Source organism: Rana temporaria, chromosome 1 (genome assembly GCF_905171775.1).
Source record: "Rana temporaria chromosome 1, aRanTem1.1, whole genome shotgun sequence".
In the NCBI taxonomy this organism is placed as follows: domain Eukaryota; kingdom Metazoa; phylum Chordata; class Amphibia; order Anura; family Ranidae; genus Rana; species Rana temporaria.
Genome location: NC_053489.1, coordinates 453,750,984 through 453,766,449, shown reverse-complemented (window position 1 = coordinate 453,766,449; position 15,466 = coordinate 453,750,984). Strand labels below are relative to the sequence as shown.

Here is a 15,466-nt window from a genome sequence, read left to right as displayed (position 1 = left end):
TATCAAATTAAATGGCAGGCTTTCGGCCTCCTTCCCAATTAGGAGGGGGACAAGGCAGGGGTGTCCTCTGTCCCCTGCGTTGTTTGCCCTGGTGATGGAGCCCCTGGCTGAGGCCTTGCGGAGGTCGAGCGAGGTGTCTGGCATACGGGTGGGCTCGGTGGTCGAGAAACTGGCATTGTGAGCTATGAGTAAGCACTGATCGATAGTGCGAAACGTCAGCTGTATGCCCCTGTGTTTGCTGTGATGTGTGGTGTTTGAATACTTTTACCAATAAAAGGCAACCGAGAAGGTTTTTCCAGAGTGTGGCTGTCCAAACATTTCTTTCTACAATAAACTGGCATTGTACGCGGATGATTTAATCCTCTTTCTCAGGGACCCTGGTCCCTCGCGAGCCGGGGCCCTTTGGCTCCTGGACAGCTTTGCGACTCTTTCTGGCCTCCGAGTCAACTGAAACAAATCGCTCATTTTACCCATAGACCCCGGAGAGGGGAAGTTGAGGGATCCTACCTCACCTCTGCAGTGGGCTGACACCATTAGATACCTAGGGATTAATATCTCTTCCAATACCCAGTACTTTATTAAACTTAACTTGTCCTCAGGTCCTGCATTGGTGTAAATTAAGATTAAAGGCTTGGTCGAATCTTCCATTATCTCCTATTGGGAGAATTAACATAATTAAAATGAAGCTACTTCCGGTCCTGTTGTATATCCTGTGGCACTCTCCGGTCTGGATTCCCAAATCTCTCTTCCGGCAGCTGGACTCCTCAGTGGCTTCCTTCTTGTGGCAATCTCGCCCAACTAGATTCAGCAAGAAGATTCTGCGTAGGCCGTGTACACCGGGGGGGACTTGCCTGCCCAGACTACTACCTAGCAGCAATGCTCACCCATGCACATAACTGGCTGGTGTCGGACGATACCAATGCATCAGTTGTCCGGGAGGCAGCGCACTTGGGATCCTTTGACGCCCTTTGCAACGCCCTCTATAGGGGGTCGGGGGGTTCCCAGGTACCTTTAACATTGGCTATGAAAGCGACTGTTAAGGCATGGTACACGGTAGTGATAAAACCTAATTTGGTGAAGGCCAGATGGTCCCCTAATACACCACTCTGGTGTAATCCAAGGCTGCGGGAGTTCCACTCTCTGCAGGACCCCGGTTTGTGGGCCAGCAAGGGCATCAGGTATTTGAAAGATATATGTGATGAGTTAGGGTTATTTACTTTTGAAAGGCTTAAAAACAAATTCCAGCTCCCGAACTCTTTCTTTTTCAGATTCCTGCAGCTCCGCCATGCCTTTAATTCACAAATCGGGTCGGTTCAGCTTCGGCTGGAACCTGATGACTTGGAGACTCTCCTAGGTGATGCTGATCTCTCCAAGCCGTTATCCCAAATTTACCGAGCACTCCTGCCATCCGTCCAGGTTGGTATGGATGGTCTGCGTGGTTTGTGGCGGGCGGAGGTGCAGGAGCTGGATGATGAAGACTGGGAAGATATGTGGGACTATCCATTTCAGCAGCTGGTTGCTACTAGGGACAACTTAATCCAATTCAAAATCCTCCACAGGATCTACTACACGCCCCATCTTCATCGTATATACCCGGCCTTGTTGGCCAGCTGCTGGAGGTGTTCTGGCACTCCAGCGGACTTCACGCATATATTCTGGGATTGCCCACAGATTCAGGACTTTTGGCGGGAGGTAACTCAATTTATCCGCAGCCTAACCACCATCCCTATTCCCCTGACAATTAGTGTTTGCCTCCTTGGCCTGGTGGAGCAGCTGGCGTTTGCCAAGGCAACACGTACTCTAATAGGTATCCTTCTTTTTTATGCAAGAAAAGCCATAGTTTTAAGGTGGAAGTCGGCCACCCCCCCACCCTGAGTGCATGGAAACAGATAGTCAATACAATGATTCCCCTCTATAAAGCGACGTATCTGTCTCAAGGATGCCCTAACAAATATGAAAAGGTTTGGCACCTGTGGACAGACTCGGAGTCCACCACAGACGACCAGCCCTCTGGGGATTAACTCAGATATGCCCCCCTTTGTAATCGCCTGCAACACTAAGAGCTGAGGTCCTCATTCTGAATAGGTGAACGAAGGGGAAGCATAGACAACTAGACAATTGTATCTACTGCCAAATGCTCCTGTAGCTCTCAATCCCAACGTTAAGGAATGGGATAAGATTATTCCAGAAATAATACTTCCTTTTGTAGTCCTGACACGGGTCACCTGAGAGGTGTTTAGTTTGTGTTTAGTTAGACATGCTTAGCTTTAAGGTGTGATGTTTTTTATGTTCTTTTTTTCTTTGTTGTGCACGTAGTTACGTGCAATGACTGGCCGGGGGAATGCCGCTATGGCCTTGTTTTGTAATTCAATACAAAAAAGCTTTAATAAAAATTATTTTGAAAAAAAGAGAAAGATCAGAGTTCAGGTTGACTGATCTTTTACTTTTTCAAAAACTGTGCAACCAATGGCTTAGGTATTGAGAAAAATTATCAGGACTAATGGTAGTTTGGAGAAGCAAATGGCTTTACTCTTAACTTATCCTTACCAGCAAGAAACAGATAGTCAATACAATGATTCCCCTCTATAAAGCGACGTATCTGTCTCAAGGATGCCCTAACAAATATGAAAAGGTTTGGCACCTGTGGACAGACTCGGAGTCCACCACAGACGACCAGCCCTCTGGGGATTAACTCAGATAGGCCCCCCTTTGTAATCGCCTGCAACACTAGGAGCTGAGGTCCTCATTCTGAATAGGTGAACGAAGGGGAAGCATAGACAACTAGACAATTGTATCTACTCCCAAATGCTCCTGTAGCTCTCAATCCCAACGTTAAGGAATGGGATAAGATTATTCCAGAAATAACATTTCCTTTTGTAGTCCTGACACGGGTGACCTGAGGAGTGTTTAGTTTGTGTATAGTTAGACATGCTTAGCTTTAAGGTGTGATGTTTTTTATGTTCTTTTTTTCTTTGTTGTGCACGTAGTTATGTGCAATGACTGGCCGGGGGAATGCCGCTATGGCCTTGTTTTGTAATTCAATACAAAAAAGTTTTAATAAAAATTATTTTGAAAAAAAAAAAAGAGAAAGATCAGAGTTCAGGTTGACTGATCTTTCACTTTTTCAAAGACTGTGCAACCAATGGCTTAGGTATTGAGAAAAATGATCAGGACTAATGGTAGTTTGGAGAAGCAAATGGCTTTACTCTTAACTTATCCTTACCAGCAAGAAACATACCCTAATGCCGCGTACACACGATCATGTTTTTGCCTGGCCAAATCACATTGGAATTCCGATGGAATTCCATCGGAAAAAAATAGAACATGTTCTATATCTAAACTCCGATGGAATTCACATCATTTTAAGGCTTAACATGTTTGGTATGCATTCACTTTTACTAATTCATTTTAGTGCATTTTTCTTCAAGATATAAATTTGATAAACGGTAACACAAATATTGCACGACATGAATAATGGAAACTGACACCATTTTATTTTCCAGGGCCTCTGCTTTCAGAAACCATGTAATTGTTTGGTGGTTTACAGCAATTTTCTAGCAAAAAAAAGCTGCTTTTTTTTTTTAGAAAAATAAAAAATATATTTTGGCAAAGGGGTCCATGTATAAACAGTATGCTGAATGTGACACACATCTGCTCAGCTACAATGACACTTGCCATATTCCATGTTATTGAACTATTTAGTATAATTAAAGTGCCACCCAGTAACCAAAATACGGTATTTGTTTTTAAATCAGGAAATAAAGGAATTTTGGCCACCAGCTGGGGACCTCAATTGTATAAGACAGCACTATAACACTAGAACATAGAATGTAGCCATTTTTGTTGTAGCTGAGCGGATGTTTGTCACATTCATTCAACAAACTGTTTATACCTGTGGTTCAAATCATCATAATAAATTCATCAACTATATATATATATATATATATATATATATATATATATATATATATATATATATATATATATATAAAATATTTTTTTTACTGTTTGTCAAATGTAGACATTGTGCTGAAAAAAATATATGTATTACGAAGGATGTATACACAGGAAAACGCAGGCATTGCAAATCAAGTGTGTTTACTTTAAATCTTTTGATGTCTAAAATATTTTATACAGCAGAATTACACTTCTTAAATTTATTGATATACAGTAGCTCAAAGTAATATTTGAGACATACTAAAACTGATTACTACATTAAAATTATTTTGGTAATCTGTATGTTTTTTTTTTTGACTGAACCACCCATAGGCTTTTCTTATTTAGGCTCAGACTGTGTCTTGTCATGAAAGTTTACTGAGCTATTTGAGTAAGATTGCCAGTTTATTTCATTTCAGTTAATGACTAGCATATTGCCTCATGTGACAGAAAATGGTAAGTAAAAAGAAATATTTGAATGTTTGCTTTATGTTCATTTTAGGTCCTTTCTGTGGAATTCCAATCCCAAGCACCATTTCTAGTCAGAGCAATATCATCACAATCAGATTTTCTAGCGACCTCTTCACTGAAGGATCAGGATTCCGAGGCTACTGGACTACCAATCCATTGCAGGCACCTCCCACAGATGCACCGGAAACACCCAACCCTTGGGATAATATAACAATCGGTAACACCCATTAACTTATTTACCACTGCAAACCTGCAGTTTGATGCAGCAATATTATACGGGGTGTATATAGCGCTAACAGTTTGTGTAGCACTTTGTGCAGTACAAAATGGAGGCAAATAGTAAGGGTACAATTCAATTCAATACTAGAGGGATCAGAGGGCCTTGGTTGTTAGAGCTAAAAATCTAAAAGGTAAGGTCAAGTGATACAAAAGGTAATAACTGAAACTAGTGCTGGCGGAGAAAGTAATAGTACAGTTTATTAGTTAGAGACAAAATAGGTCTGTCTGAAGAGGTGTGTTTTCAGGGATCATGTAAAGGCAAACAGAGTAGCAGATAGTCGGAAAGATTGACGTATGGAATTTCAGAGGATGGAAGAGGCTCTGGAGAAGTCCTGGAGATGAGCTTGGGAGGATGTGACCAGGGTTTTTAGAGAGCAGGTGGTCTTGGGAAGAGTGAAGAGTGTGGTTTGGTTGGTATTTTGAGAAAAGGTTGTTGATGTAGCTGGGGGCCGAGTTGTGCATGGCTTTGAAAGTTTATGTTTGTATTTTAGTTTTATTCGTTGGGTGAGCAGAAGCCAATGGAAAGATTGGCAGAGAAGGGTAGCAGACACAGAATGGTTGGTAAGGTGGATGAAAAGGAGAAGGGAGTTGCACTTGCCAAGGTGAAAGATAAACAGGGAGAAAATTAGTAGTTGTGTGGTGTTGTTTGCTATTGAGGGTCATATTCTGGAAATGGTATGGAGGTTGAGGAAGCAAGATTGGGACAGTAAATGGATGTGGGGCCGAAAGAAGAGTTCAGAGCCCAGGATTAAACCTAGCATTTCGGGAGGTACTAATAGTTGTGCCATTGAAGAAGTTAGGAGGACAGATTTAGTTTGAGGAAGTAGATAGATAGATAGATATACAGTATATATGTAACCTAGAACTGTCTGTAATTCAAGCAATGGTTCAAAATGTTGAGAAAGTTAAAAAAGAGATTGCAGATGATAAACTGCCAGGATGTTTTCATCCAGTATAAAGACTTTTTTTGCACATTTCACTGGGCAGCATAGAATATGGTACAAAATATAACAGCAGGTCATTTGAGGAGGCCAGAGGTGGCTTGGATAGTTTCCACAAATTCCTGCTGTTTTTACTTGAAATAATGATTGCTGTCAAAAGAAGACATAGCATGTCCAACACATCAATTCATATAACAATTTCTTCTGTATTTTATGTGATAGCTTAATTGAGGTTTTACAAATGTTTTCTCTTTAAAGCCCTGTACCCCCACATGGTATGATTCATGACTGATTTTGTCCCAGAAAGGTCATCTTTACTTTAATCTTTACTTCAATCCACCATGTAGTATTAGATGTATACCCATATTACTTCATGTACTGTCGTTTTGTTTTTGTAATTTCTTTTATGTTTCTATTGTTTGCAGAATGGCCATCCAAGTGTGGACTGCCCACTTATCCCCCCCAGATCAATACCAGAATAGTCAATGGAGAACGTGCTGTTCCTCACACCTGGCCTTGGCAAGTGTCCATGCAGGTAAGAGATTAATCACAAAATTAAAATGCAAAGTACACAAGTGCTTGGCCGTGATATAACTCATATTAACTCTTATTAACTGCCTATCTCCAGGGAAGGATTAGCATTAACATGCAGAGAAGTTTTAGTGCACTGGAGAAAAATCATTTTTAATGACCAGCACTACATGGATTTCACAACACTACGTGTAATTACTTTCTGCCACTTCATGAACAGATACTTTAAAACACCTGACAAGGTCAAGCATATATATCAGAGTTCTGAATATTAGAGCTTTCCTGTTTACATCCTTTATGTCAGGCTTTACTATTTACTAAATCAAGACACTTTGAAAGTATTATACCATTACAATATTCTCAGATTTCTGTTCTTTGTTTGTTAAAGCTAAACTCCAGGCTGAATACACAAAGGAATAACACATAAGGAAGCTGTTTACCTGCCACAGGATTTGTATGTCTGTTTATCCAGTCCTGAGATGTACACATTTCAGGCAGATAGCATAACTATCTCAGAGACCTGATTGTTCCTTACTACAGTTAAAGCGTTTGTTACCACAACATTTCATATTTCTGATATCAGTGGCAACTGGTGCTAAACTAACGCCACGACCCCCCGCAAGAGACTGATGGAAGGCGGCGATCACTGCGGGAGTTTGCATGTGACAAGACAAAGGGGCCGAGGCATGAGAGGGAGCTGGGCTGTTGCACTGTACCCTGAGCCCCAAGCCCACCCTTTTTTTAAGCCAATTAGAGCCTCAGTTTAATCATGTGCTTTAATCAGACGCCCCCCCCCCCCACAAATAATTTTGAAAAGTTATTTGGCACCCTTTTCTTTGATGATGGCAGTTTTTATGTTATACGAGTCTACTGAAATAATTTCCTATTTGACAATTAATAGGAAGTTCATTTCTCAAGCGTCGCCCTTTGGGCCCCTGCTGCTAATTTCATGTTAGTAGAAGTTTGATGAACGTTGATTCGCGATTTTCAGATCGTACAAAACAAATGCCTTTTAAAATACATTTGCCATAACTACATCAGTATCACCACCAGCTTCATTATTATCCCATTAAAGAAGATGAGAATTTTGACATTTCATCAATTGCTGCGTCACAATTGTTAATTCTAGATTACAAACGGTAGTTTACGAGACCAAACTCTTCCCAGTCGTTCCTTGATTCCACGCATGCGTGTTTGTACTTTCGACTTGTGTGATGGATTTTTGTACTGACCATCCGAAAATCGTACGTGGAGCCGTCGGTTGCAAAAAATTTACTAGCCTGTGTCATCCAACATTTGTTGGGCGAAAATTGGAAAACAATTGTCAAAAGAAGCGTAAGAACGGTAAGAATTTTGGACAACAGCCCGTCAAACGACAATGCCCTTCTGATATTTGTACCTTGTGTACGAGGCTTTAGTTTAAGTATTTTTTATATAAATAAATCTGTACAAGATACATTGGATCAGAAGTGTCCCCTGTTTTAGTTAAAATATTCTGGCCCGGATTCACAAAGCACTTGCGTCGACGTATCTCGAGATACGCCGCGTAAGTGCAAATATGCGCCGTCGTATCTGTGCGCCGGACCCACAAGCTGAGATACGCATAAAAATAGGCTTCATCTCACCAACGTAACTTGCCTACGCCGTCGTATCGTGGGCGCATATTTACGCTGGACGCAAGTGGCGCTCCCATTAATTTTCTATTCAAATATGGAAATGAGGGAGATACGTCGATTCACGAATGTATGTGCGCCCGGCGCATGCTATACGTGGTTTGCGTAAGTTGTACCCCCGGCGTAAAGTTATTCCCCATAAAGGAGGTGTAACTCAGCAGCAGACATGCAAAGGTCTGCACCAGGGAACTCAAGCCGTCGTATTTTACAAAGTTTACATTGGACGTGAATATGGCTGGGCGTAGGTTACGTTCACGCCGTAGGCAGTGATCCGTCGCATCTTAGGCAGTTGTTCCGACGTATTTGTGAGCATGCGCACTGGGATGCGTCCACGGGATGGCGCATGCGCCGTTCATAATACGTATCTGTCTGGCGCTCGGCCCATCATTTGCATGGGGTCACGCCTCATTAGCATGGCTCACGCCTACTTCCACCTACACCGGCTTACGCCGAGGAAACCCAGCACAGTTTTGGGAGCAAGTCCTTTGTGAATTTCATGCTTGCCTCTCTGCGCTGCGTCGGCGTAGCGTAAAGGCGATACGCTACGGCGGCATAAATATGCGCCAGTGTCTGTGAATCCGGGCCTCTGTCTTCTACCCGCCCCCCAAGTGGTAATTTATAGCTTACATCATTAAAAAGCGCTCTATGAATTGAGGAGGCAGACCTTTCGTTCCTCCACACATCCCCCCAAATCCCCCTCCATATAGGACAACTTCTATGAATGGGTGGGGTAGAAAGAGGGAGCATATTTGGTACTCTAGACCAGTGTTTCTCAACTCAAGGCGCCCCAACAGTCCATGTTTTCAGGTTTTCCCTCAGATGATACGGCTGTGGTAATTACTAAGGCAGTGAAACTGATCAAATCACCTGTGCAAAAAACATGACCTGTTGGGGTGCCTTGGGAACTGGAGTTGAGAAACATTGCTCTAGATCAGGGGTCTCAAACTGGCGGCCCTCCAGCTGTTGCAAAACTACAAGTCTCATGAGGCATTGCAAGGCTGACCGTTACAAGCATGACTCCCACAGGCAGGGGCATGATGGGACTTGTAGTTTCGCAACAGCTGGAGGGCCACCAGTTTGAGACCCCTGCTCTAGAATCTAGACCAGTGCCCATGACAGGTCAAGCGGCTGTATTAATCCCCACAGTACAAGAAGTTTACCGCTGCTGTTTGTTTGTTGGTTGAACTGGATGGCCTTGTGTCTTTTTTTTGTTAGAGAGTAGGGGGGTCAGAAGACAGAGGGTTTCAACTAACAGCACCACAAGTGACACTGTGTCAGTTTGAGGCCTGGTTCACACCTATGCATTTTTTACTGCATTTTCAGCTTCAGGCCAGGTTCACACCTATGCGAATTGAGTGCGGCTTAAACCGCATCTAATTCGCAGGACATTTCAAAATACATTGTTTTCAATGAGGCTGGTTCACATATGTGCAATGCATCCGCACTGCGCATTGCCTCCAAACCGTGTGCGGTTTTTATGTCTTGCGGTGCGGCTCAGGTGCGAATTCAGTCCCATTATCTTCTATGGGTACGCAGCTGAATTCGCAGATGTGTTCATTTCTCTTCAGTATTTGTCTCATTCAGTTCAATACACTTCCCCCCTCCCCCTCCCCTCTCCCAGGTCTCCAAATTCGCACCTGATCTGCAGCTAAAACGTAGTTGATCTGCAGAACACCTTATAGAGAAATTCGCAAAGACAACGGAGCTCCAAAACGCAACGCACTAGTGTGATTCAGGCCTCACCGAAACCCACCGCAGTCCAGTTAACATGGTTTCCTAAGGATGTAGATCCCATCTGTGCATTTTATGGAAAGGGCCAGGGTTCAAAGATGTGTATTGAAAAATGCAAAACGCACCTGCAATCTGCACAAGTGTGAATCAGGCCTAAATACTTGCCCTTGTGCCGAAAAAAAAGAATAATAATTGAAAATAAATCTAGGTTACAAATATGTAGCATATATACCATAGTTAGCATTCTAATGTCTGTTTATTGTCACAATTTTCTCAATGTCATATTTTCAGGTTTGGCCAAGTTCTCGTAACGAAACCATTTTCTTCCACACATGTGGCGGCACTCTCATCCATAAGAACTGGGTCCTCACAGCAGCCCACTGTTTTATTAAGTAAGGCTGTCCTTCATTTGACATAAACATCTTTCATACTAGATTATGTTTCTAATATTACTCCTTTCTGTAAGCTTAGCAACTGCTTTGTGTGTCATAAAGATAAATAGCTTAATACATGGCTCATCACATAGTCTTACTGTTTTAACAGAAGCTGCCAATTAGATCCTGCATAGAAGAGTATTATTTAAAACTGCATAGAGTTATTTGGGGCTTGTTTAAGTACACTAATGAAATACATATCAGGATTTATGACTTGATCTTGGGAGACAGGGGAGTAAATGTGACCCATCGTGAACATTTCTGTGTAAAGTATCACCAAAACAACAAATATAGTATTTGCCTTCCTTGGCGCTACAAAGGAAAAATCACAATCCAAGTTCCACTCACCCTGATTGCTCCAAAGTAGTTGACTATAAGATTTGATATAGTAGAGGATTCGCTTTAATTGTTAGGCCCCTTTCACACTTGTGTGACCTGGGACTGCAAAGTCGCATGACCAGACGTACACCATTATTTCCAATGAGTACCATTAAGTCGCGGCAACTTCAAAGTAGTTCCTGTACTACTTTGGTCCGACTTTGATGCAACTTGAGGTTCATAGGGCCAGATTCACAGCGGAGATACGACGGAGTATCTCAGATACTCCGTCGTATCTCTCAGAGTATCTATGCGACTGATTCATAGAATCAGTTACGCATAGATAGCCCTTAGATCCGACAGGTGTAATTGTTTTACACTGTCAGATCTTAGGATGCAATACCGCGGCCGCCGCTGGGTGGAGTTCGCGTCGTATTCCAGCGTCGGGTATGCAAATTAGCAGTAACGGCGATCCAATTTTAGGCGTCGTTTGACCTGCCCTAACTTTACACAGCACACGTATGTGCTTTTTAAAGTATGGCCGTCGTTCCTGCGTCGAAATGTAAACATTTTTTTGTCTTGCGTAAAACGTCCGGGAATACGAAAGTACGCTACGCACGTCGTCGCCGTTCGAAAAAATTACATCACTTCGCACAAAGCACGGCGGGAATTTTTAAAACGGAGCATGCGCAGTAGGTCCGGCGCGGGAGCGCCCCTAATTTAAATGGCACACGCCCCTTTGAATTACGCAGGCTTACGCTGGAGGCTGCCAGCGTAAGTGTTCACGCAAGTGCTTGGTGAATCAGGCACTTGCGATGAAAACTTGCGGTTACGATACGTTACGCCGCCGCAATTCTACGTGAATCTGGCCCATAGACCTCAATATAACACAGCCATTGCTGCAAGCCATGTCAAAGTCGTGACAAAATCGCATCAAAGCCAAGGCAAAAATCCTGACAAAATCATGAAAGGGGCTTTATATTACAGCATCTACTCTAACCTTTCTGCTTATGTGGGGAAACATATAAACAATTGTAAAGAAATAAGAAAAACTATATCAAACTAATAAATTCAACCATGCCAAGATAAATAGATTTTTAGGGGAGCTCGGTCAGAAATACCTGTTTGTTTTTGTGAATACATATGTCACGAAATCCCCTAAAACCCAGATCCATGGCAGCTGAAGAATTGAGGGTTATAAAATAATGGAATAGCTCTGTGGGTGTGTTGAAAAAGTTTACCTTTTTATGTAGAGTCCTCTGAAGTTACCCTGAGCATTTCCAGCTGAGCCTATAATTTAAAATGCATAGTCAGTGTGAAAGTGTGCATTGAAACAAACAGTGGATCCAAAGATATAGCTGGCTCAAGCCATATTCAAATCTCAACTTTTCCCGTAAAGAAGGAGTTTGATCTTCCACCTTCCATCTCTCAAGCATTCCCCACTAGGCTTTTAATATGTAAAGCAGTCCTAAAAATCAGAAGGCTCAAAGGATGGAATGGAGATCAACAGGAAGACTTGAGAGGCAAGAGGGGCGTAGCTGTGTTTTTATTTTTAATAGTTAATGTCAGGAACTGTACATAATTTTAGCTGCTTGTGTCTCTGAATGTCCTGGTGGATTTGACATGTGGTTTTCACTGAACCACAAGTTATTAACCACTTGACCACCAGGCCTATTTTGGCACTTCTCTCCTTCATGTAAAAAAATCACAATTTTTTTGCTAGAAACGTAATCAGAACCCCCAACATTATTTTTTTTTTAGCAGACACAGGGGTGGCCAACCAGTGGCCCGGGGGCCACATGTGGCCCGTGGAGCCCTCTGATGTGGCCCGCGACCTCCTGTTCTGGAATAGCGGGTTGGCAAGCCCAGATCGCAGGTTGCCGATCTGCCATACCACAGCATCAGTGTTGTGAATGAACATGGTGGTAGAGGTAGAAAGCGGCTGCAGACCCCAGAGCCCCATAAGCTGATGTTTCCTCTACAGCGCCGGCTTTGCCACAGAAGGAGTCTATGGCATAGTTCAGCTAACCCGCAGGATAGACACAGGTGCACTACACTGCACCCGTGGTGTGGGTAAACTACAGCACATCAGTTAAAAGCAGTCTTAGGCCTTTTTCACATGATCAGCCCGACCAAATGGGACCCTCAATTCACCTCTACAGAGCGACAGATGTCCATTTACGCTCGCCTACCTCCAATCCAAAAAACAGAAGGGAATTCATCCCCTTCCATCTGGGCAGATCGGAGGGCCCATAGAGTAGTCGTGACCTGTCATCTGCCCGCTTCGCTCATTGTGGCCTACGACTGGTTACCAAGTTGCTTAAGTGGCCCTCGCTATTCAAAAGGTTGGGGACCCCTGCCCTAGGGAATAAAATGGCGGTCCTTGCAACTTTTCTTCTCGCTATTTTTTTACGGTATTTGCGCAATCATTTTTCAATCGCCTTTTTTGGGGAAAAAAAAACGTTTCATGAATTAAAAAATAACAATACAGTAAAGTTAGCCCAATTTTTTTGTATAATGTGAAAGATGATGTTACACCGAGTAAATAGATACCTAACATGTCACGCTTTAAAATTGTGCACACTCATGGAATGGCGCCAAACTTCGGTACTTAAAAATCTCCATAGGCGACGCTTTAATTTTTTTTACAGTTTACTATTTTCGAGTTACAGAAGAGGTGCTAGAATTGTTGCACACGCTCTAACGCACGCGACGGTACCTCACATGTGGGGTTTTTTAACGGCGTTTACATATGTGGGTGGGACTTGCATGCGTGTATAATGTGAAAGATGATGTTACACCGAGTAAATAGATACCTAACATGTCACGCTTTAAAATTGTGCACACTCATGGAATGGCGCCAAACTTCGGTACTTAAAAATCTCCATAGGCGACGCTTTAATTTTTTTTACAGTTTACTATTTTCGAGTTACAGAAGAGGTGCTAGAATTGTTGCACACGCTCTAACGCACGCGACGGTACCTCACATGTGGGGTTTTTTAACGGCGTTTACATATGTGGGTGGGACTTGCATGCGTGTACGCTTCTGAGCTACCGGGGACAGGGGCATTTAAAAAATATATATTTATTTTTATTTTACTTCATTCTTTTATTTTTACACTTAGGAAAAAAGTGATCACATTTTTTTTTTTTATTACAATGAATGTAAACATCCCTTGTAATAGGAATCACTGTGATAGGTCCTCTTTATGGAGAGATGTAGGGTCAATAAGACCCCACATCTCTCCTCCAGGCTTACAAGCATGAGATTGTGAAAGAAAATTCACTGATCTCATGCCGACAGCTGCGAATGCGGCTTTGTTTACTTCCGGGTACCGGGCGTGACGTCATAACGTCACGCCTGGACCTCTGACGGTCATAGAGATGACTGGTGACCATCTGGTCACCAGTCATCTCTATGCTTCCCAGCCAGCACTGGCCGATTTTCTCTCCGGGCCTACCCGCTGACTATAAGAACGATCAAGCTGTGGAACTGCCGCTTTGATCGTTCTTATCGTGCAGAGAATCGGCTGCTAAAGACGGTGATATCTGATTGATGCCTGTAGCTGCAGGCATCATTTAGATATCACCGCACAAAGTCGAGGACGTCAATGGACGTCCTCGGTTGTCAAGTGGTTAATAAAAATGGAGCACTCAGAATCTGGGGCAGCTGTGCATGGTAGCCAATCAGCTTCTAACTTCATTTTGTTAAATTAAACTTTCACAATACCACCTGGAAGCTGATTGGTTTCTATGCAGAGCTTTACCAGATTTTGAACGCTCCAGTTTTAGGTAATCTCCCCCGTAGTGTCTATATATATATATATATATATATATATATATATATATATATATATGTGTGTGTGTGTTTATTTATATAAACAGTATATCTATACATAAAATATATATGTTTATAGTATAATGTATAGTGGCTTGAAAAAGTATTCATACCCCTTGAAACGTTTCACATTTTGTCATGTTACAAACGTAAATGTATTTTATTGGGATTTTATGTCAAAGACCAACACAAAGTGACACATAATTGTGAAGTGGAAGGAAAATAATAAATGCTTTTCAGTTTTTTTTCTCAAGTAAATATGTGAAAAGTGTGGCGTGCATTTGTATTCAGCCCCCTTGAGTCAAATACTTTGTAGAACCACCTGTCTCTGCAATTACAACTGCAAGTCTTTTTGGGGATGTCTCTACCAGCTTTACACATCTAGAGAGTGACATTTTTGCCCATTCTTCTTTGTAAAACATCTCAAGCTCTGTCAGATTGGATGAAAAGTGTCTGTGAACAGCAATTTTCAAGTCTTGCCACAGATTCTCAATTGAATTTAGGTCTGGACTTTGACTGGGACATTCTAACACATGAATATGCTTTGCTCTACACCATTCCATTGTAGCTCTGGCTGTATGTTTAGGGTCGTTGTCCTGCTGGAAGGTGAACCTCTGCCCCAGTCTCAAGTCTTTTGCAGACTCTAATGCCCTGTACACACGATCGGTTCTTCTGATGAAAACGAACCAATGGATTTATTCATCAGATATCCTGATACCGATTGCCTAAACGCCATCAGTTAAAATTCCGATTGTGTCCAACGCGGTGACGTAAAACACAACGACGTGCAGAGAAAAATGAAGTTCAATGCTTCCGAGCATGCATCGACTTGATTCTGAGCATGCGTGGATTTTTGACTGATGGATTTCCCCACAGACGATCAGTTTTTTAACCATATGAAAAATGTAAAACAGGTTCTATTTTTATACCGATGGGAAAAAAACTGATGGGGCCTACACATGATCTGTTCGTCTGATGAAAACGGTCCATCGGTCCGTTTTCATCAGACGAACCGATCGTGTGTACAGGGCATAACAGGTTTCTTCTAAGATTGCCTTGTAATTGGCTCCATCCATCTTCCTATCAACTCTGATCATCTTCCCTGTCCCTGCTGAAGAAAAGCATCCCCACAACATGATGCTGCCATCACCATTTTTCACAGTTGGGGTGGTGTGTTCAGGGTGATGTGTAGTGTTAGTTTTCTGCCACACAAAGCATTTTGCTTTAAGGCCAAAAAGTCTCATCTAACCAGAGCACCTTCTTCCACATGTTTGCCGTGTCCCCCACATGGCTTCTCACAAACTGCAAATGGGA

The 15,466-nt window shown here is 42.5% G+C and overlaps 1 protein-coding gene across 1 annotated transcript in view; it reads left to right on the top strand.

Moving 5' to 3' along the window:
• Positions 1–15,466, top strand: part of LOC120916904 (ovochymase-2-like) — a 147,169-nt gene that overhangs the window by 62,177 nt on the left and 69,526 nt on the right. Inside the window, exons 11-13 of the mRNA XM_040327850.1 lie at positions 4,439–4,624; positions 6,053–6,162; positions 9,854–9,954. Of these exons, the coding sequence (XP_040183784.1) occupies positions 4,439–4,624; positions 6,053–6,162; positions 9,854–9,954 (397 nt within the window). The remainder of the gene's footprint in view (positions 1–4,438; positions 4,625–6,052; positions 6,163–9,853; positions 9,955–15,466) is intronic.